Source organism: Onychostruthus taczanowskii, unplaced genomic scaffold, assembly GCF_017590055.1.
Source record: "Onychostruthus taczanowskii isolate IOZ18803 unplaced genomic scaffold, ASM1759005v1 scaffold75, whole genome shotgun sequence".
In the NCBI taxonomy this organism is placed as follows: Eukaryota; Metazoa; Chordata; class Aves; order Passeriformes; family Passeridae; genus Onychostruthus; species Onychostruthus taczanowskii.
Genome location: NW_024505339.1, coordinates 3750671 through 3774688, shown reverse-complemented (window position 1 = coordinate 3774688; position 24018 = coordinate 3750671). Strand labels below are relative to the sequence as shown.

General features: G+C 43.0%; 1 protein-coding gene across 1 annotated transcript; it reads right to left on the bottom strand.

The window, feature by feature from the left end:
- Positions 1 to 642: 642 nt before the first annotated feature.
- On the bottom strand, positions 643 to 23664 carry MYL10 (myosin light chain 10). The gene is made up of 7 exons (XM_041422965.1): positions 23479 to 23664; positions 14340 to 14426; positions 11507 to 11582; positions 10044 to 10148; positions 6561 to 6639; positions 1618 to 1666; positions 643 to 871 (listed from the first exon to the last, which is right to left on the bottom strand). The coding sequence occupies exons 1-7, from the start codon at positions 23479 to 23481 to the stop codon at positions 773 to 775; spliced, it is 498 nt and encodes a 165-aa protein (XP_041278899.1). The 5' UTR covers positions 23482 to 23664; the 3' UTR covers positions 643 to 772.
- Between the last annotated feature and the right edge of the window lie 354 nt (positions 23665 to 24018).

Genomic DNA, 24018 nt, shown 5'->3' with positions numbered 1-24018 from the left:
TAGACTCGATGATCTTTGGCCAAACACATCCCTGGTATGTGTGTCTCACCTGAAACCCAAAGGTGATGTCCAAAGGTGACAGACCAGGTGTTACTATTGTGACATGGACAACCTCCTCCAAGTAATAAAGACGTCTCTGAAGGAGGAAATTAATTATTCCTGCATTCTCAGTGCACCTAGGTGAACTTTACTATGAGAAAAACAGCCAATATTCCACTATTTCTGCTCTTTTGCACCAAAGCAAATGAGTCAAGTGGTTTCAGGAACTGGCCACATCACTGAGATGGGGAGGGCATATTGCATATTCACAAGAACTTAAGATTGTTTTATTTACACTTCTATTGCTAGGGGCTGTGGAATGGAACATAAATCTATTTGCCAGACACTCTTCCTGGTGCAATAAGCTAGAGGAATTCTCAATTAATACATGGAGCTTACATATAAAAGACAAGAGGTTAGTAAGACTGCAGTGCCCAATGGACCATCTGGTGAACATTAGGTTTGTCAATAAATCACAAAAGCACCAGTTCATCAAGAAAATACCATTTCAAACCACTGACAGGAAAAAAAGATGGGGGGAAAAATCCTCACAAAATTGGTATTTTGATATTTCATAAAAAGAGGAGCATTAAATAACTTTAATCTATTTTCAATTATTTTATTGGTTGTCTTCCAATGACCACGTGGCTTCACATCGTGGATGCTTAGCCCTTTGTCTTGTGCATCATGAAACAACTGGGTGCATCAGCACAGGAGAAGCTCCTCTCTTTGCTCAGTCTTTCTCCTCACCATGGGTGATAACATAGCAGAGGTTCTTATAGTCAAGGTTCCCAGAGACATCTGGAGGGAAAGCAGCAAACATCTGGTTGATCTGCCAAGAAAACAGAGAGAAGTGTCACAGCCTGGGACAGCAACATGAGCACCTTTTCATTTTACAGCCAGCTCAGCTCCCTGCTCCCTGATCCTTTAACCACCATGGAGGAGTTTTCCTTGGGCTCGGTAAAACTGAAACCAGAGTTGGAACATGAGTGGTTAATAAAGTCCTGCTAGAATCACACAAGTTCCCTGTTGAAAAGAGCTCTCCCTGAAACCCAGGTAAGCCCTGGTTGATAAATGTCCAGTCCAGTCTCTGTTCTTGACTAGAACTGTCCAGTCTGTTCTGTCCACAGTCCAGCTCCACTCCATCTCCTCTTCTGAAAATAAAGTCCCCTAAATTCCTCCCAACCAGCAGAATCCATGCTCAGTCTCACACAAACCACCAAGTCAGTACCTCATTTCAAATTTCAAACCACGTAACTCACAGAAATGGAAACCAGAACACAGTCCCCACCCAAATCCACTTGGACTCCAGTAAATCAATTGCCCAGCTGCCCATGGGGAAGAACAGCACGAGATAGGCCACACTTGCACTTGGATGGGAGTCCAGAGAATCTATTTGATTTTGATTTAGCCATGGAGCTCTTCAGAAGAGATGCTTTGAATTGTTTCTAATTGCCAGAGCCGGCATCAGCCTCCTCTCAGTCTGGATTTCAGCTAAATTCATGCATTTAAAGAGGGGCAAGGACTTACAGGAACAGGAGCTGAAGCTGGATTCCTGTTTTGAATAAAGTTCCTTACCTCTTCTTGACTGAACCGGTCTGCCTGTGTCATGAGCATTTCTTTGATGCTGTTCAAATAAAACGAAATAACCTGATTAAAGGGTGATAATGGCACATGACAATTCAGATGGCAAGATCCCTCCTGAAGTTGCATGAAAGAAAATCTGTGTGACCGCATAAATTAGAGCTGTTAATCCTTACATGATATTGTAAGAGATTTTCTGTGGGCACCCATCAGTGTCAATGCCTCGCTCTGCCAACTTATTTCTCTTTTGTGACACTTTATAGAGGTTTAAAATTGTTTAAGGTTATTACTGTAATTGAAATACAGCGATTTCGTATGCTTATCTTAACCTAAAATGGTAGGTTTCCTCACTTGCTGCTTAAAGTTTGGATCACTTAACAAAACCAAAAGAGAGAATATTTTCTGTAAAATCTGAGGATGAAAGGAACAGAGCATGAAATGAGAAAGAGGACTTGAAAGAGAGCTCCAGCCGCTACTGCGAGTCATCACCCGAGAATGCTTTATTTGCATGCAGCCATTCCCAGGGGAGCTGTGGAGCTGCATGAGCCCTGCTGTATTTCACGGTGCACTGTCTCGATCTGGAGTCACAGCCCTGTAACACGGAGCTTATCCCACACACAATCTGCATCCCGTGCAATTACATCAAAGAGGATATTTTGGGGGCAGACTCTCAGCTGATTTACCCTCTGTTTTAAACCCATTATGGGAAGGCAGTTGAGCATGTAATTTTTTTTTTTTTTACGTAAGTTTAGAGGTGAATAAAAAAGCCAGAAAGAATTATTTTGTTTCTAGTCTAACCCCTGTATATAAAATGTCTTTATACCTCCCCCAGTTACTCATGTACTGAGGGCAGCACATACACCATGTGCTGGGACATCTACCAGTATAAACTCACTTATATTCACATAAACATCCCTTCAATAACACCAATAATTTCCTCTTCCTGTAGAAGAATTCCTATATTAATCTCACAGTTTTCATTCACGCTGAAGAGGCAGAGTTGTCTCCTTTTGTCACAACCAAATGTATTTATACATTATCAAACACAGCTCTGGAGCAGTAAAACAAACTGTAAAGCTGTGATAACAGGTGAGCAGTCTGTTGTACAAAATCAAAAGCTGAGGCAAATATAGAAATCTGATTTGGTTTGTGGATTTGAAAAAAAAAAAACCTGCTTTTTTCAAGAATTTATTGTGGGGGGAGTGAGAGTGGCAGCTCTTCTGGAAGAAGTCCTTTCTGCTTTTTAAAGGGAATATTTTAAATTATTTATAATAGAAATCATGCCTGAACAGGAATATTTGCAGGGGAGCAAAATTCACCTACTGTGGGTGCAAATGTTCAGGCAAAACAGTAAATCCTACCTTTCTGCACATGAGAAAAGTCTCCCAGACAGAAGTGCAGTTTGGGTGGCAAAGCTACAATGGCACTCACAGCTCTGACAACTGTGATTTTTTTCCAGGAAAAGGCTACACATCCCAGTTGTGGCAGGGGCACATACACTTCTGCGGCCATTGTTGGTGTAAAATGCACATTTGGAAGCCCAGAAAGGGAAAATTGAAAACAATGAAGAAGGACAAGTGTGAATATATCTGTGCAGGCTTTGGCAACAGACAGAGCTTAAGCTATTTAGTGTATTTTTCCTGAATTACTTCACCATTCTCTGTAGTTAGCTAAGTTTCTTCATCTCTTTGTCTCAAGTGTCTGTTTCTGTTCTGTTCCTCTGGCCATTTGGTATGTGACTGCATTTTTGAAGGAGAATTCTTAAATGATCAGTGGGTGCAAGAGTAGAGAGATCATTCCCCTCAGCATAAATTGATTATTGGATATATATGCCCTGGACAAACAGTATTAGCAAATGCAAATGGGAAGTGTGGTCCAGGAAGGAGCTTGGTGAATAGAAGGAAGCACTTACAGCAGTTTTGTCAGAAGTCACAAATAAACTTCATTACAAACAAGCCTGAATTAAAAAGAGATCTGGGCACTGTGTGTCTTCTATTCACATGCTTAAAGTATTTAGGGGAAAAGAAAAGATCAAATATCTAATTATAATCTTCTGATGCACAGCCCAGTAGGCTCTGGCACACTCACAAGGAAGAAGGACTGACTGAAGGATCTATGCACATTTTCCATTATTTATTTTATAGGGAAACAAACACTCACCATTTCCAAAGCCAGAAATTATGCACTTTTTTTTTTTTTTTTTTTTTATCTTGTTTTCTTTAGAAATCTTATAGTCTTCTCAAAAAATACCCCAAAAACCAAACCAAACTAAACCCCCCAAAACACACAAAAAAATTCCATTTGCTTTGATTTAGGAGTCTAAATGTGATCCCTTATCCTGGCTCACGTAAATTCTTTCAACAATTACAAACACCTTGTTGCATTCTGATATTTTAAAAGCCTTTTTAAAAATTATCTGTGAAATCTCTGGGACAGTTTTGGTTTTCCTCTGGGTTTGCCCTTCCTGCAGTGCTGTCTTGGAGGAAACCAGGTGAGTGGGAAGGAGCAGAGATCTACAGCTATGGGGAGAATCATCTCTAGCTCAGCCAAACACCTCCAGAGTCCAGCATGCCTGGGACCTCATCCATCCCCCTGGGTCCATTTTCATTTGGCCCAAATCTGAAAAATTTCATTGGCCTCAGCATCAGGCACAGTTGGTGTTGGCCTGACTCACTCCACCCCATGAGTGGCATTTGGGACTGAATCATCCAACCTTTCCAAACATTGCCCCAGTTTACACCAGCTGAGAATGGGACTGGGAGCTTTTTCTCTTTTTGACATCATGCTGTGGGAAGGGTTTTATGTGTGGTATAATGATGCAGACAAACAAGGTCTGTCATTGAATTTGGAAGTAAGTTATAAACTCCTGGAGCTTCTGGAAAGGTTAGAAGGCTCCATCCCAGCTACCATCACATGGACTAAGTGAGTCATTTCCAGACTAGAGGTGAAAACACGCAGAGGGAAGAGACATAAAAATCCCCAGAAGGATGTTAACTCCATGAACATAAAAATGAAGTTCTGATTAAAAGGTCAGCATGACTGGTTTTTGAGAGAAACATTCCAGGATTTTTTAATACGGAGAAATATTATTTATTAGCATTAACTGTCGCATTGAAATGGCTGCATGAGCCAACAGAAAAATTATTTCAAAACTTCAAATGTCTACATTTTGGAAGCATATGAATAGAAGTTAAACCTCAAAGACATCCACAGAATTGATTTAATGGTTTGTTCTGTAATGATCAACATTACCCTCGGGTCTAATAAGTAAACATTATGCTCTGTTGTGGTGATGAACTAAAACAATTGTCTAATGTTAGCAGTGCAGTGGGGGTGGGGACAAGGTTGACCTTTTCCATCAAGGAAAAATAAAATATTTCTCTCTCATCTTCATTTTGGAGTGTGATACTGCATTCCTAATTTGCCCCAAACTCCAATTGGCTTACAGCATCCAAGGAATGTAGATCTGGACACAGGGTGGCAAGCTGCAGATTTTGTATGCAGGATATTGTTACAGATAGTGGTGGGAAATATAACATTTCATGGGTTCTGGAGTATCAGAAGTTCGTATTTCATGGCTGTGATTTCACTACTGTGTGATCTGCCCTATTTGGCAAAAGGCTACATTAATTCTGTTGTTTGAGTCACTTCTGATGTGATCCCCTGACTGTTCTTCCCAAGCTGTTTGGGTGATGTTAACCTCCAAACCACCAGGACAGCTCTTAACCCTCTGTTCCTTCTGATTGATTGCTACATCCACTTGTGTTTAATTAATTTGGAAGTTCTTACTCAAAGGACTGTCTCTCTTATTTTGCATATTGCAAAAGTTCTCAGACCCACTGGGGTACTGCCGTAGAAAACCACCTTGGTGAAGGAAAGAATCAGTATACATGAATTTTACATTTTCAACTAAATTTCATCAATTATTGCAGATAATGTCATGGAAATCACCACGGGGTTCTGGGCAGAGGCTATCACAACATCAGCAGCAATAATTGATGTAAATACAATTTTGTAACTCATGGTTCCCTTATAGATTTCCTGTACATATCATGCTTTATAAAATCTACCTGAAATGGCTGCTGCAGTAGAAGTACAGACCCCAAATTCACCATAAAACTTCAGCATATGAACAAATTTAAACATATGCATAAATCTAGGTACATAAACCACTTCTCTTGAGCAATAGGTCCAATCTCCTTATCCCCTGCACTGATTTGGTATCATTTATCTCACCTACCTGAAAGTCCTTGCACAATTTTGGCAGTGCAAGGAGTGTTTGCATTTGTGCAAATACCTCTTAAAGTCCTTCTACATTGCTTTGTTGGTGCAACAGGATATGAATACAAATTAAGTTCTGCCTCCTTATTTAAAAATAGCCATATTGACAATAATTGCCAGATTATTAATAGTATTATTTGGTTTGGCTCTCACCATATCTAGTGGAATTTTACAGCAAATTATTTCTAGAAGCAGAAGGCTCAAATGATAAACACATAAAAAGGAAAACGTCCAGCACTAAAACCATGTCTCAGAGTTAATTAAATTGATCACTTTTTTAAAGAGGGGAGTAGCTTTCCCATTTTAGTCAAGCACTGAGAGTTAGGCACCAGACATTCATTTTAATTTTACATATGGAGTTAATTTCCAAAGAGTCATGTGTCGATTTATATCCAGACCTTCAAAAAGAGGCTATCTAATGGCCTACATGTGATTATATTTCCGTTGGCTCTTGCAGTGTCTGAAGACAATAACATCTCTTTTTGGTATACAAATACATTCATACAACAGTCCAGACTTTTAGCTCTGGCTTACAAAGCTAAATGTTTCTCTGCCTCTTAAAATACTGTGAAAAATACAGCTTTTAAGCAGTTCTTTAAAACTCTACAATTATTATTATTGTTGTTATTCTTCTAAAGGATTTGAAATAAACTTACTAGTCTGCCTTTATGCGGCCTTTTCCTTCTGGGTCGAAAATCTTAAAAGCATTCAGAATGGTTTCTTCTGGGTCCGTGCCTAAAATTAATGAAATATAATTTAGAAGGCTGGATGTATTTCTCTGGCTGCAGAATACTTGCTAAGTAATTACATTCGCTTGGAAACAGTGCAAAATGGAGAATTCTGCAGTTGTGGGTTTGAAGACAAAGGTTCTCTAAGTCGGCAGCATTTGTCATGTCAGATAAACAATAGAGGTGAATAGTTCAATGCTCAGAAGCTTAAAAATAATAACTCATATCTATTCTATGTCTGCAGGAGAGAAAACTTCCAGGAACTGGTCTCCAATATCAGTACCCAGAGGATTAGTGGCTTTCAGAAATGAAAATATAACAAACTGTTTCCCTCACTGGCTTCCTTTAATCTTGCACTGTACGTTCCTTGTAAAAACACTTTTTGATGTTACTTGTTCTTGGCCATATAGAGAAGAGGTTATTTCCCTCACTAAGGGAAATGGAGCTCATCATAAAATCCAAATGCCAATGGAATGCAATGGAAACAGGATGATCAATGTGGGATGGTGATCTGACTTAAATCCCATTGTGCCCTTCCCCTTAAGTCTCTTCATTAAGTGTTACTTACAGAAACAGGACGGTTTAAAGAATTAGACTGTGGCTACAAGATTTTGCTTCTGCTCTTAGCTGGGCCACAGATTTTTGGTATGACTTTAATATCCCTGTCCCTCCATTCCCAGCAGTAAAATGATTGTAATGGTCTTCCTATTCTTCCTTCCATTATCTATCCCATCTCTTTAGACTGGAAAACATTTGTGTCAGGGACTTGTTTTCACAGTGCCTTAATCTTGGCTGGGGCTTCTGTCTATTCTGTAATACTGCAGATTCTGAGTAGACTCATTTTCAACCCACACCAAAGGATACACTGTGTACTCTGTTCCTGACTATTCCCCAATATTTCAAAATATTACCGTAGTATACACAGTACAAATCTTTGTAACTGTAGGAAACCAAATTTACAAGCAGATGAACTGATTCCATGGACAAAATGGAGCTATTTGGTATGCTGAAAGAGTGATTTAAAAGGGATACAGCACAAAGGGGTTGCAGATCCAAAGTTTGTTTCAAAGTTTGGCAGAGGTAGAACCAGAACAGAACCCAGCCAAGGTTCCCTGCTCTACAGACTCTCCTGATGCCCTCACAGTTTGCTTTGTTTGTAAGATTTCACAAGGATTAGCAGGATCCTGCAGGATATAATGGTGAACACACCTCGGGCTATATGGCCTCCTCCTTGCCACACAATGGCCGTGTACATTATTTTTGCCAAGCTGTAGGCAGTGTATTCAAACTGCAATGAATCTGTGATCAATACAAAGAGCATTGGTGTTTAATGAGTGTTTTGATTGTCCCATGAAGAGAAACATCCCCCAGCTCAGAGGAGAGGGCTGCATTTTAAGTAGTCACCGCTGTGGGGGGGATTTTTTTTCCTTACTGTGTTTTACATTTTCTACTCTGTCATATCCTTGGACTTTGGCTTTGAAGAGAAGCAATGCAGCAGGCATTCTTTATTGATTAGCTGGTAAATAAAGTGGTTTCTTTGATGTGCGGCATCTCTGTTTTCTGTACAAATTGTATTATTCTGACTCCCTGTAGAAGCAGCTCCATGTGGTTGGCATTAACATAAACCGAGTTTTGTTAGCTGTTCATCTGGCATCATAATCTCAACATACAAAGCTAAAGCTCATCCTGAAAATCCCAGCTTCCCCTTTATGACAGAAATCAATTATAGCACAACAAATTTTACTTAGAAAGCACCTTTCACCAAATTCTCTGAGTGGTACTTAGCTAATAAAGAGTGTTGCAAAATTGCCATATCCACTTCCTCTAGCCCTTTCTCCCTTTCTAATTGCACTACAAAGGCTCTTCATCCCAATTAGTTTTGATTGGGAATGTGCAGTCTTTTGGCTCTGTTTCCTTTGCATGACAAACCCAACCAGAAGGGCATGACAAGCACAGCTGTGATTTTCCCTTCACCAAATGGAAATTAAAAAAACCCTCCTCCTTTGCTAGTAGCCAACAGGAAACCTGCAGACAAGAGGGTTCTGCTTTGCCATTCACCTTCCTGTGCTGGCTCTGCTTTTAGGCCACAGGATTGGCAGGGCCAGAGGCTTTGCCAGCTCCAGCAGCTCCATAGGGCAAGGGGGAAGAGGGGAGAGGAGGAAGAGGGGAGAGGAGGAAGAGCTCATTTCCATGCTCACAAATGGAATGGGCAGCAGGGCACCCCATGACAAACATTCACATATCCCAGGAGGTAGAATATGGAGGAGGGCACTCCCTTCTCTGCCAGAAGACACCTGGAATATCCTGGTGGAGGTACCACACACAGGTTGATGAAATCCCCTCCTCAGCCAGCCTTCTCCATCACCCCTCGTGCTTCCCAGACTTCCTGCCCTCTTTAGCAAGAGTCTCTTTCTTCCAGAACCAGCTACATGAATCCTTTCTTTCAGACCTCTCTGTTTTCTATTCCAAGCATAGAAAACCCTTCACTGGAATTGTGTTCAGCAATACAAAGCCAGAGTCCATCAACCAAACAATAAATGCTTTTAAGAAGATAGAATCAGATTTTTCCATTTTTCTATTCATTAGTTATTTTTACAGACTTCTGGAATGTGCTTGGCTAAGGCCAGCCCTGCTTTGAAGGCTTTCACCTCTCTCTTATGGCTGTAGGAAGACGATTGGAGTTCTGTCTTGGCCTCACACCCCCTCTCTTGCAGTTTCCAGCCATTAACTGGAGAAGAAACATGACTAAATTACCAGCTCACACAGCAAATTTAATACCCACATTTCCTGAACTTCCCGCAGTGTTCCCTATATATTGTGTGGCAATGGGCAAAATCCCTCTCCCTTATCATTGTAATCCACTGAAATTTAATTATTTCAATTTATCCACTCCATTAAGGGTTATTCAGTGAAATCTTCACCTAATGGCAAAATCACTATTGACCTCAAGTGACACTGAGGCTGAGCCACTGAGTTACAATGAATACAGAAAGTGAGGGAAGCCCATGTGACAAAGGAGTGCAAAAAGGGTGGGTTTTTAAGATATACTTAAAAGCAGCTAACACTGGGAGTGCTATGACTAGAGCACGAGCATGAGTTCAGCCCAGGAGCCTTCTGATGGTGAATAACTCCCCTGCACCCTGCTCCAGGCTGCTGAGGTTTCATCACTTTCTGGACCCCAGCTCAGCCCTTTCTTTCATGTTAGCTTGTGTAAGCTAAATCACACCTTTGAATTGTCCTCTGCACAGTCCCTCAGCCTTTCATTCTTCCCCTCTGTCTGCAAAACTGGAGATCCCTCCTTGCCTCTAAGCATTGTTCTGTAGAGACATTCTTCTAATTTGCAAGGTGCTGAGATATTTCAGTGCTGAGGATCTTTGACAGATACCTCTCCAATCCCCCAGAGGTACTTACCTTTCAGCTTTTCCCCAAACATAGTAAGGAAGACAGTGAAGTTAATAGGACCTGGCGCCTCCTTCACCATGTCTTCAAGCTCTTCATTCTTGACATTCAGACGACCTGCAGCAGAGATCATTTTTCATAATAAATCACAAATTGTGTTTCAAAAAACGATTCCCATTCATCTCCTCCCACTGGGGAGCTCAGGGCTCTGTGCAACTTTGCTAATAACATGGTAGAACACAACTCCCAAATACCCCAGTGAAAAAGAAATTGGCAGAGCTGGCTCTGAGTTCAAAGGGTGACTGAAGGAGCAAGAAGGATAAATAACACAGACATGGCCAGCAGTGGACGAGAGAAGGGGAACTTCCAAATAAACTGCTTTTTGAGCTGGGGCTTTTTTTTTTTTTTTTACCTCAGGTGAAATATGGGCCCCACTGATATTAATATAGCAGAGATCAAAGTGACTGAAGTGAATCCAAGGTCTCAGTCTTTGCCCTCCTGGATATTGAGACACCTCTCTGAGTAGAGGGCAGATGGATGAGATCCCTTCCCCATCCTTGTGCGGCCCTATTGATGAGAATTTAGACCCTGGCAACCCTCCTCAAATTGAGTGGTAATTTGCTGTGAATGTACTTTATAGGCATTGAAAGGCTTCACTGAACAGGAAAGATAGCAGAACTTGGCCTTAAGAAATAAATATTTCAGGGTAACAGTAGCTACAGGCCAAAGTTTGCAAACCTCATTGTCACAATAAAGAGTTCAGGAGCTTCTGCTCCTTGCACTGACTCTGCTGGCGTCTGATTCCACCCCGGGGAGCACTAAAGATTCTTATCAAGCTCTTTTTAATAAGCTCCAGATGGCAAAAGCCCAAATGCCTACATCACTGTTCAAGCCTCAAATGCTGCTACAAGGATACAACTCCAGGTTTGGGATCACGAGCGCTTGAATTTTTTATTTCCTTGGGAAGATTTGCTCTGATCTGCTTGACATTATCAAGGTTGAGATAGCCATGGAATGGACAGTACCTAATCTCATGACATGCACATTTCACCCCACACAAACTCCCAGCAGCACAGAACTTCACACGAAGCCCTCCTAGGTTTGTGTGGGCAGAGGGGCAGCTAGTCCATGACTGCAGTGCTAATCAGTGGATATTCCATGGCTACCAGATGAAAAAGCCTGGATTCAGAGGCAAATCAGAAATGCCTGGCATGGACCCCTGCTTGGGTGGGCTTCTTCTGAAATAGTTGCAGGGGAGGGATCAGACCTTCATTCCACTCCCTGCTCAGGACACTTTCCAGCTGGAGCTCAGTAGTGAGATCCCAACCACCCCAGGGAGGAAGGTCAAACAGAACAGGTTTCCCTTTGCCCTCCGTGTATCTCATTTCTTCCCCCACTGTCATTCTAATACCAACCTTTCTTCTATGTTTGAAATTCAGACAGCATATCTCTTAAGTATTGAATTATTCCTTTACCTAGTGCAGCAAATGTGTCTCTCAAGTCTGCTTTGTCAATAAAGCCATCCCTGTTCTGATCCATGATGGTAAAAGCCTGTGGGAAGGAAAAGGAACAGGAATTGCCATTTCCATTGCACAGGACAGTGCTCCAGTCACACACGTCAGTCCATGGGAGGATGATATTCATGCTGTAAAAAGGAATATTTTACTTCCTTTGATTCCTCCACATCATTGCACTTTCCTCACTTTCAACACATTACTGTATCTTGGCAAGGGGCTTAATTAAACCCACCCAAACTTCTTCTTACTAAATTAATGCTCAGTGCAGCGTGCATTGGGCTGAAGCCAATGCTGGCAGCTCCAGCCATTCAGCCCTTAACCCATAAAAGTTTGAATTAGGGAGGCTTTGGTCAGGGCAGATTCAGCCAGAGTTTGCTCTGTGTTTATACTTTCCCCATACCCCATTCCTTGAATGAGGCTGAAATGTTTCTCTAAAACATTTCATTTCTGTGGATATCTCCCTGCTATGAGCCTGAAGTCGATTCCTCCTGGGCCTTAGAATGATCCATCACACAGAGATAGCTGAACTTTCAAAAGTACAGAGAAATGTAGGTTCCATAAGATTGTTTATTCAAAGTTTTTTCTCCTTTCCAATACACTGCATCTTTGAGACTGTGCTGTGTGCTCTGACTGACACTGATGTGCTGACCTTAAATACCCTTGTCAAGCAAAATTTAACTTTTGATAGATAAAAACAGTTGTTTTTTGGTTGTGTATTTTTTGGTTGGTTTTTTTTTGGTTTTTTTTTGGGGTTTTTTTTGGTTTTTTTTTTTTTTTTTTAATTTTCAGCCAACACAGACTTGGTGTGCTCTAACCATTGTTTACCAAGCCAGCTAACTGCTCTATCTGTTTACCCATTTGTGTGTCCATCTCTTGGCTGCCATCACACTTATAATGTTTCATTGATTTGAAAAGATTTTAATGACCTGAAATTCCCCGGGTCATGCCATGGGGAATAGGAGTTGATGCTGGCATGACTCTGAAGCTGGTTGTCTGTCTGACAGGTACATCAGTGTGGGACAGTATCATCCCAATGGCCGGAATTATTCTTTCCTCAGACAGTATTCCCCTGAGATTACAGTACTTGCAGAGTTTTGAAGTCTGCTGCCCTACAGGGTGCATTTCTTCCCATGAACAAGTTATCTCCACATATCTTCAGGTATTTTCTCCTCCAGTTTCTTGCAAAGCCTCACTGCTCACAGCCCAGTTTGCCCATGAGGCTCCATTCAGCATTATGTTAATAATCTTATATTTACCTTCCAAACCATCCCCTTACAAAAAATTAAGCCCAACTCTTTAGAGATGTTTTGCCCTTGCTTTAAATGGTGATTCCCCACAATTTGGAAGCAAAAGAGAAAGAAGGTATGAAGAGCAAAGCCAAACCCAGGCAGCTCACGGGAGACAGGAGGAGCATCAGGCACTGTAGTAGATGAATTTTAAATAACATAACAGCAATGCTGAAACATTTGCTGATGAGCTGGTTGAAATCTCTAGATAAAAATATTCTAATCCAAACCAGGTTTTCAGAAATATGTGTCCCAGATATGCAGTTCTTAGACACAACATGGTTTTGGGTTTCACTCGACCACTCCTCTGCCTCATGCTTTTGCCATTATTCTGCCACCACCCCCCTAGAAATGCTCCTGGTATTATCATATTTAGAGAAGATCAAATAATGGCATTTTGTCCAGTTCTTTGTGTTGGTCCATCTTCAAACAGTAATTCCTGGAGAAAATAAAATGGAAGGTTCCTAGGATATAGAGAAGGAGTGGGAGAAAAGATGCTCCCATTGACTGTGGGGAAATGATTAGTGATTCCAATTAATTTAGCTGGGTCATATTCCCAGGCCTTGCCTTGGGTTTGGTCTCGTCCATCACTGAGCATTCCTGGTGGGAATCCTCAAGAAAAGTAAACGTGAAAGCCACATGAAAGCACAACATGAAACAGCAGACATTTATCACACTGGAAATTGCTTTGGAGACATGAGTTAGAAAAAAATGGGGAAAAAATCAGTAATTTAAAATGACAAACCAGTGAAGAATGTGATGGTCTCATGGACTCTCTAGATTGTCCCCACAGAAAAAGAGCACAAACTCATCAAACAGATTATCTGTCTTTTATATGCTCCAGCTTTTAGGCCACCCATCAGTTTTACCTCCTCACAGGTAACTGGTCAAAGAACCTGCAGTGCCTGGAACACCAGATCCCTTGGGAGCTGGAAGTTGCTTTGTTCATCTCCACATGTTGTCCTGTTTTATTGGCATTTGTGGAGAAAGCTGAGGGCTTCTTGGCCTTTTCATTTCTCATTTTTGGGCAGCATTAGAAGGGCACAGACAAATATTTTCTGCTGCTGTTGTGGAACAGAGCAGGAATGAAAGCCCTGGTTCAGCCTGGCATCTCTATTCAGGACAATACTTGAGCACACGAGACTATTATTATTTAAAATATCACTTAACTTTAAACATGTGCTCAAGGGTTTTCCTGAATCAGGGCTGAAGTGGATGAGATGATGCTTTTCCTTTATTTTGGGGTGGGGGCTTGGGTGCTTTTCAAATAAGTCTAGAGTGAAACAGGGGAGTGAGTGAGGGAAGTAAAGAAAGAAAGAATGAAAGAAAGAACAAACAAACACACAAGGAAAATTATCTACCAGCCAAAACCACAGGGATGATTCAGAAAACAACTGTGTGTTCTATTAAAGCAGATGGAGAATTGAATAAGGATTACAAACAAAACCTATGTTATTCATTAGCAATAACAGGAGACTATAGAGAACAGCAGAGTAGTGACCAACCTCTTTGAACTCCTGGATCTGGGTTTGTTCAAACATAGAGAAAACATTGGAACCACCTTCTATCTTCTTCTTTGCCTTTTTGGGAGCCTGTAATACAAATAAGAAGATCAAATACATATTCCTTTGTCTGTTAAGCACCCATGAAAAGAAATTACATCTTCAACAGAAGGTAAAAACTACACAATCAAGTAATACAAGAGGATTGTGCTTTCTTAATACAAGGTTTTAAAATTCAATCTTATTGACAGATTTAGATATATATATATAAGCATGGGACATGGGAAGAGGGAGCCCTTGGAGGCACTCACCTGAATTCTGGAATTTCTTGAGGTCAGCAGGCTGGCAATTCTAACTCATATTGTCAAGTGACACCACTCCACACCAAGGGCTGTCAGCCCTGGGCTCTGCAGCCCAGTGTGGAGGGGAGTGGTCCCTGTGTGACATGGCCTGGGATGCTTTGAGGTGGAGGTGACCCTGCCCAAGGAACTCCAGGGAGAGCCAGCAGTGCACCAGGCAGGATGCTGACTCACACTTTGGGTCCCTCACCTTTTCAAAGACAGCGCAGTGACAAACTGTCCTGGTTTGTCTGAGCTGTCAGGTCCCAGGACACAGCAGGGAGTGGCAAAAAGCCTCAGTCTGCTAATAAGGCAGCAATTTTTATCCCTTGTATAAGTATATATATTCAATCTTATATATATATATTTAGATATATATATATATATATATATATATATATATATAAGATTGAATATATATACTTATACAAGGGATAAAAATTGCTGCCTTATTAGCAGACTGAGGCTTTTTGCCACTCCCTGCTGTGTCCTGGGACCTGACAGCTCAGACAAACCAGGACAGTTTGTCACTGCGCTGTCTTTGAAAAGGTGAGGGACCCAAAGTGTGAGTCAGCATCCTGCCTGGTGCACTGCTGGCTCTCCCTGGAGTTCCTTGGGCAGGGTCACCTCCACCTCAAAGCATCCCAGGCCATGTCACACAGGGACCACTCCCCTCCACACTGGGCTGCAGAGCCCAGGGCTGACAGCCCTTGGTGTGGAGTGGTGTCACTTGACAATATGAGTTAGAATTGCCAGCCTGCTGACCTCAAGAAATTCCAGAATTCAGGTGAGTGCCTCCAAGGGCTCCCTCTTCCCATGTCCCATGCTGGGACTGGCAGCCAGACTCCAAACAAGGCCCTGCATGAAGGCTCAGCTCAGGAACTAGAAAGGGAAGTTATATCATTTCCTACTCACACAGAAATGTTTAGAAATCTGCTTGGTCTGGACCAGCACTGACAGAACAGATTAATCCTTTCCAAGCAGGAGCACCTTTTACTCCTGGAGTCTCTATTCCTGCACCAACCTATGGCACTGCAGTGCAGCACCTCACCAGACCATGTTATTTTAATATTCAAGATAGTCATCTCAAATGAAAGGGCAGGACTGCTTTTATCACCATTCTCAAGTCTGGAGGCTGAGACAGAGCAAGATTGGGGAAAGAGCTACAATGATATCTAAGAATCTAATGCTCACTAAAAATCAGTCAGAACCAGGCTTCATTAAGTATCTTTGAATAAGGGCCCAACCAGCTTGCCTAAGACAATATAGTTCTTGTTCTGCAGTAAAGAATAAAATCTGTGATTCCTAAGGATTACAGAAGTGTTTTAATCACAGTGTTATCCTTACTTGGGGCAGGATAATGAGCTGCAATGCCTTTTGAGTTCCCTTCCAGACAGATTACTTTTTTCTTTATCATTTTTACTTTTAAACTTCATTATCATAGTCCCACCTGGTTCTCGTGTCACAGAAAATTAGTCTTACTTAGTTTGGGCTATTCTGCCTGAAACAGAAGGCAACTTCTACTGTCTCCTTTCATCAAAATAAAAAAGCCTGTGAAAGTTCAAATTCAATACTGATTTCAAATATCCTGAGGAACAGAGCAGCTCAAGAAAATATTCCCACTTGACTCTGTTTGAAGCGTACATTGTCTGATCAATTTAATTTGCCAGGCAGATTTCTGCACTCAGCCACCCTGGTTTAGATCCCAGGATATGGAAGGGGGAAAATTAGGGCAATGTTAGACACTCTCCCACATACCCACACTCCAGACCCGTCAAGCTCCTATCAGCTAATTCAAAGAACTAAAATCTGGAAATAGGAATGGAAATTAAGTGAAAAATATACTTGTAGTGAGGATAAAAACAAGGATAGAATGCCACCACAGGCATGGAAAAAAGAAGTTAATAAGTGGAATTTTTAATGAATGTAGAAATATTGATTTTGGAATAAACAGATTCCCTCCTCCTCCTCCACATGAAATAAGTGTTATTTTGAGCAGTAATGGGCAATCTTCCACATAACGTGAGGTGCCTGGAGGAGGCTTTCAACACTTCCAGATCGAATGGAAATATTCAGAGCAATCCTATGTATTTTCATGTATTTGTTCCCTGAGGTAAAGGGGAAGCAGATGTTACCCAGGGGAGAGCACTGCCAGCTGTGGGGGCACTGCAGGGCTGGGGGCCTGGGCAGGGCACTGGGGCTGGTTCTGCTGGACACAAAACAGGCTTTGCCCTCTCATGGTCTGCTCTGCTGTGGCCAAACACAGCATCCATGCTCAGCTTGATAAATTCCCCTTGCTAGCAAACCATCTGCATTTTTTCAGCCATCACCACAGCCACAGACAGTGGGGTCCAGCTCTTCTAAATGCCAAATGCTGGCAATTCCTCCATTATTCCTCAGTTTATTGGGTTCTCTGGGCTGTAAGGCTTCAAGCAAGGGCTATAGCTGCAAGGAAGGATTAGATAAATGCAAAAGCTGCAGCTCAATATCTATTAGAAACACACCAGCAAGTCAAAAACCACCCAAAAGGCTTCACATTAGTGAAGTGCTTTTCAAGGCAAAGATTGAAAACTGATTATACAGGGAACAATTACTGTAGCATCATAGAATCATAAAATGTTTTGGGTTGGGAGGGAACTTAAAAATTATTTACTTCCAGCCTAGAAGAAGTACTAGAAAAATTCATCCTAACATATTTGTTCACAGTTACTCTCTGGTTTGTTGTCTCCAGAGATGACAGAGAAGATCAGTGCCCATGATGCTCAATCAATTTTTAGTTTTTCTGCTGAAGGTCTGGATATGGATCCCATTCATGACCTGCTCATAAGTAAGAGGGGGCTGAGACCACCACCACATTTCACAGGGGCCCATGAACAGCTGCCAGCTGGCATTGGTTTCCATCACCAGGTTCAAGTTAAGTCTTGTAGCATCCAACATAGAGCATCTTGGATTACCAGTTCCCAGTACTGGGAATGCAGCTTACCTGCTCTAAAAAGCCAGAAAATTCATAATCACAGAAAGAACTGCACCCCAATTTTGCACAAGCTGTGGGCAGGGGGGTGCTGTGAGGGGGAAGGCTGAGAGAGAAGTAGGTGGAGCAGGAACAGAACAGAGTTCATTGTTTTTCTGGTGGGTAACTTGAGTTAAAAGACAGCTCTAAGAGAACAGAAATAGGTCTGTGTTACAGAAAAGAATAACTCTGAGAATAGAATAGTTCGGTGCTGATGTCTGACAATTCCAAACACTCCAGAATTTTTTAATGAACACAGTCAGGATTCTGACTCCAGAGTCTCTCTCTGAAAGAACGGCACATTAAAAGGAACATCACAGAGCTGAGCAAACGTATGGCTTCTGAGACGTCAAGGATTTAGTAGGTGACCCACAGAGGAGAAAGTGGGTGACTGACACATCACTTCTGCCTGCCTTGATTTCCCCACTCTTGAAACTAAAGTGTGCCAGGCTGCACTTTGCAAAGATAGAGCAGCTCTCATTGCAACATGTGCTGTGAGACTGACATACAAAACGTGCCAGATGAGAAACTGAAGAGCTGAGGGTCCCCTGGGCTCGGATTCCGAGGCCTCAATAGCACAGCAGTGGGAAGAATGTTGCAACAACTGAACAAGCCTATTAATATTCCTGCCTGAGAGTATTAATCATCCCATTGTGAAGAAAACAACACTTCACTTTAGAGGAGAAACCACAGGCTTGTCGCTTATCACTCATTTGTCTTAGCAGTGTTAGCACTCTTTCAATTAGCCTGGATTTTAAAGGGTCTTTTTTTGTTGTTGTTTTATTTGGTTGGTTTTGGTTTGTTTTAGAGGCTTTAAATGAAGAAATGGAAGCATACCAAAATCTGGTCCCAAGAAAACTCTGTTGTACCAGACATTTTCTTTGAGCTGAGTTTTCCTCACTGAGGTTCTTTATGTTTCTCCTTTCTGGCAGTGTCAGGGAGCCCAAAAGAGCCAGGGTGTGCAGGGACACAGGCAGGCAAAGACAATGAGTGTGTGTGGCCTTTGCCTCTCTGGATGTAAGAAAAGGGATCCATTTTTTATATGTTGCAAAGGTGGGAGGGGGGTGATGTTCAAGAGAATCAGAAGGAAATTTGATTTCAGGGTGACCTAGAAGATAAGGGGGTGGGGAATCAGTTTCTGTCTCTACAAACAAAGGAGGCAGGAGATGAAAATACCTTGTTCCTACTTCAGAACATGAGGCATTGTTTGCCCTGATAAATTCACAAAGAGGTGATGCCAGAGCAGATCCATGACACTGGATTATTGCAGAGCTTTATCATCTCCACTCCTCAGTGCATTGTGAACACAACCAAGAAAAATATGGAAAACCAGGCAAGTTGCAGCAGGGTGAGCAAGGTCCCCCAGTGGCTGCTCAGGGACACACTTGTACCCTTCAGTAAGCAGGAAGTAACCAACCTCCACCTGGCATTTCCTGCAGCACAGGAGCATCTCCTTTGGCAGTCAGGAGAGACGGGCAGCACTCTGCACAAGCCACAGCTTTGGTTTGGTTTGGTGTCATTTGGTTTGGTGTGGTTTGGAGTGGTTTGGGGAGGTCACTTCCTTGTTTAGCCCACCATGCTCTAAGCCCCTCAGAAAACACTCTTAATACTTAACCGTGGAACAGTGTCGTGCTCCTGACAGCAAAGTCAAAAACAGAAGCAGAAACACTTCCCTACTCAGCCACTTACTGTGTCTTCTTCTAATTTTTCAACCAGAGACAGCTCAGTGGATAAGCAGGAGAGAGCCCTGCAGGGAGAAGCAGCAGTGGACACTGTTAAGAGCCTGATTCTGCTGTCTTGTAGCCTTAAGTGTTTATCCAGTCCAGGACAAAATAGACATAAGATACCACCAGGTTTTTACTGTTTCGCATTTTGTACTTCCTTCCTCTGCAACTACATCTACAACTACAGAAAAGACAGAATCATCCATCATTTTGCTCAGACCTTGTCCCCTGCCGTGATCCACTGTGTGATGTCATCTCTCAGTTACTATTACTTTTTCATCCATCACACTCTCTCCTTGTTTTTCATCCACTCTGGGATCTTGGTGCTGACATTTCCTGTCTTCAAATTTCTGTTATCATCAAATACAGCTTCTGAATCAGAAGTTACATCTCAGGACTGGACAAGGGATTGCTGCAGCATGGGACAGGATATTTGTTGATTTTTGTCTCACAGGTTTGCTCTGCTGTGATAATTTACACTGCATCTGCACCAAACATCCCAGCCATGGACAGAGTGTTTTTTTAGAGTGGTTGAGGTCCTTTCCATGGCAGGTGAGCATCACAAGGCCAACCCAAGTGCATGCCTTGGAGGGAGCAGTCTAGAGGAGTAAGCAACACAAACTGCTCTAAGGGCACAATTTGCATTTCAAACAGGCAGCAGCCTCAGATCATTCAAATAAACCACGTTATCAGAACCGAGAAAGAGAAGATCTCATTACCTGCTCTGCAGTCACAAACAGACCCCTCCCTTCTCATCCTCACTCCATTTCGTGTGTAGTCCCAGCCTGCACACACCCACACACCTTTGATCCCTGCCAGATACAAAATCTGTTGGCCTGCAGCCTCCCTGCTCCACACTCCTGGGCACTCCAGCGTTCTCCTCCTCCCCACAGAAAACCCTTCCCAGCCTCCTGCAGACACCCAGACGGAAGGCTTTATCCCCCAAACTCATCCCGGAGCAGCAGAGAGCCTCCCCATCCTCTCCAGCCACAGGCCCCTCCACCTTGAGGACCCCAAATTCAAAAGCTGGGCCAAAACCCAACAGCTGAGCCAAAATCCAACAGATAGGCCAAAACAACAAATGGGCCAGAATTTAATAGATGGGCCAAAATTCAACAGATAGGGCAAAATCCAACAGCTGCTTTTCCCAACCCAGTAAATCTTCTCCTTCGTGTGAAGAGATGAGCAGTCCCTGTGTGCACACACGGGGCTGTCACACACACGGATGGACACACGGTCACACAAGCACATTTGGGGACACACACACTCATATGGACAAACACAGCGACACACAGTCACACACAGGGACACTCCCAGTGTGTCACACACACACACACACACACACAGATACACAGACACACACAGGGACACTCATAGTGTGTCACACACACACAGGGACACTCCCAGTGTGTCACACACACTGACACACTCACACACTGACACACACACAGACACACACACACACACAGGGACACTCACAGTGTGACACACACACACACAGGGACACTCTCAGTGTGACACACACACACACAGGGACTCTCTCAGTGTGTCACACACACTGACACAGGGACACTCTCAGTGTGTCACACACACAGGGACACTTCCAGTGTCACACCCACACACACACAGGGACACTCCCAGTGTGTCACACACACACCCACACACACAGGGACAATTTCAGTGTGTAGGGACACTCAGTGTGTCACACACACTCACACACACACACACACACACACACACACAGAGACACTCCCAGTGTGTCACACACTGACACACACACACACACTCACACACACACAGGGACACTCTCAGTGTATCACACACACACACAGGGACACTCTCAGTGTATCACACACACACACACACAGGGACACTCCCAGTGTGTCACACACACTGACACAGGGACACTCCCAGTGTGTCACACACACACACACACACACACACACACACGGACACTCCCAGTGTGTCACACACCCACACACACCCAGCAGTGGCAGCAGCAGCCCCGTGTCAGCTGCCGGGGTCACTCAGCGTGGCCGTGCTGCGGTCGGTGCTGCTCTCGGTGCAGGTGGCACATTCCAGCCTGCAGAGCACCTCTGATCAGCATCCAGGCTATTTTTGGGCGCACAGTTCCCCTCGGCGTACAGAAATGTGCTACGAGGAGTCACTCGAACTGAGCAAACACGGGGATGTTTGGGAATAAGAAAAACTCTTCCCTCTCCCCCCTTGTGCCACTGCCCTTCCTTCTGCCCAGCAGCACGGAGCGTGCAGGGAGACATCACAGACCCAGCTCGTCTGAAACTCCCTGGAATAAACAGAGAGCCCTAGACAGCTCTCAGAACTCCATTCCACAGCACTTGTGTGGTCTGCTCTTGTTAGAAAAATTATCTCCCTGAACCCTGCCTCTCTCACTGTCATCAGCCCTGGATGTCAGAGCCTAGTAGCACTGGCTGACTTGTAATTATTTTTTACTATGCTGCTTTGTCTGCACTAATCCTTTGAAAGTAGCTTTACTGCACATCTGAAATATTATGATGCTATAAAACCTCTGTAATATTTATAAATCCCTTAAGACATCATAAAGAGAGAAAAAAACCTCCCCACAGAGTTCATCTAGCATAATTACATATACATTTCCCTCTGATTAATAAAAAATGATCACTTCCTTATGTAAAGATATTCTTCAGCTTTCTTTCATTAAGGCTATTTTTTTCTTTCCATTTTAAATCTGTTTCATGTGTCCCTGTATAGTAAGGTACCTCAGAAGAGATTTTCCCAAAACAAAAGGCACAATGAAAAGAACCACCACAGAGCATCGTCAGTTGAGCTGGGAGCGAGGAGACAGACGAGTCTCTCACTATATTTTCACGTCTCCTAACTTAAGCATTTCATCACAGAATGTCCTGGAATATCTTCAAACATCAATGAGTGTTGGTGTGTCATTGAACTAAACAGGCAGGGAAAAAACTGATAAGTGAAATCTTGGGGAAAAAAAGAAGAGGGGAAAAATAAAAGCTAAGACCCAGCACTTGTCCCCCACCCCACAAAAGGGCTGGCTTAGACTTTACTGAGGCTGATTAAAGGGAAACCTGTAAATCCACACCTGAAGAGGCATAATCAGCACAAGGCACTGGTCCCTTCTGAAACACTGGTGAGGAGCAAGATTAGTGTGAAACCACTGACACTGGGCTGGCACTGGATGAAACTGGAGCCTGTTTTGTGCATGGATTTTAGAAATGCCATTGAATGTGGTTTTGCCCTGCTCAGAGCAGCACGTGGATCACATTCATCACCTGCTTAAATAGGATCAAGTTGGAACTAAGCTTTGAGAAAGCTTTTCATACACAACTCCCTCTCTGGTGTTCTCCACAATCAAATATTCCATAGCCCCAGGGAGCCACAGGGCAGCATTGCTTTTAGACAGACTGAAAAGGACCTGCAAAAAGGAGCAAAATAAACAAAGGCAAAATCACCTGCTCTTTTTTTTTTTTTTTTTTTTTTTCCCCTAATACTGTTGTAGTAATTCCTCTGAATTTGCAAGAGACAAAGATCTGCCTGCTCTGCCCACAGTTCCTTAGGCAGGAGTTCTTTGCTTTTTGGAATCACACCAAGTGAGGTGGCTGGTGCAGTCCCAGAGCTAAAAGCCAACAGTGAGCAGGGCAAAGACAAAACACAGAAATTTCTGCAGTGCTTCCTACTTCTCCTCATGGTCACAAGAGCAACACAGTCACAATTCCAGAGCAATCCCTTTCCCTCAGTCCCCATCACACCACAGCAGATTTTAATTCTCTCCCACACCAGCCGTGCCAGGTGTGTGAATGTGGGACAGAGCTGCACAAACTCTTCCTTTCTGCACAGTCATCTGTGTCCTGTTCCTTCCTCCTCTGTGAAATACATGCAGAGCAGTCCTTGGGAGTTCCCAGCTCACTCTGTGGGGTATATCAGCATTCTGGATGTGATACTAAGATGAGATTTCATGGGATGCTGTGTGATCATTCCTGCTCTGCTTGAATCATAAGAGTCAGAAAGAAATACAGACATAAACAGACATGGGGAAGGATAAAACCTACCATGGTGCTGCTGCTCCTTTCACCCCTGCTCTGCCAACCAGTCAGCCAGCAAACACAATGCCAATTGTCTCTTTATATAGTGTCACCAAGGAATAAAAATATGCCTGCTCCAAGTTTAGACAATAGATGTAAGGTTGGAAAAGTGCAGTAATTGGATCCCAATACCATTCCAAGCATCTGTTCCATGCACAGCTTTTGCTTTCACAGAAATAATGCAGCAGATAAGTAGAGGAGGCAGTTGGGATACAATTGTACAGCACTCACAGCAAGCTTGAGCTGAAGGGGTTTTCCCATGTACTGCTAAATAATGAGCACAGGGCATGCACTGGAAGATTTTAAGTGGACATGGCATCATGAAAAAACAGGAAGGGAAACACATTCCATGAGAAAATTCTGGGGAAACCAGCAATCAATCCTGGCCACTTCAGTAGCCCCAGAGCCTGGTGCAGCATTCAGAGCTCCAGCAAAACATCTGAGCCTCTGCAGAACTGCATCTACACCTGGAGGGTGGAAAAGCACCTCTCTGCAGATGGCAATAAA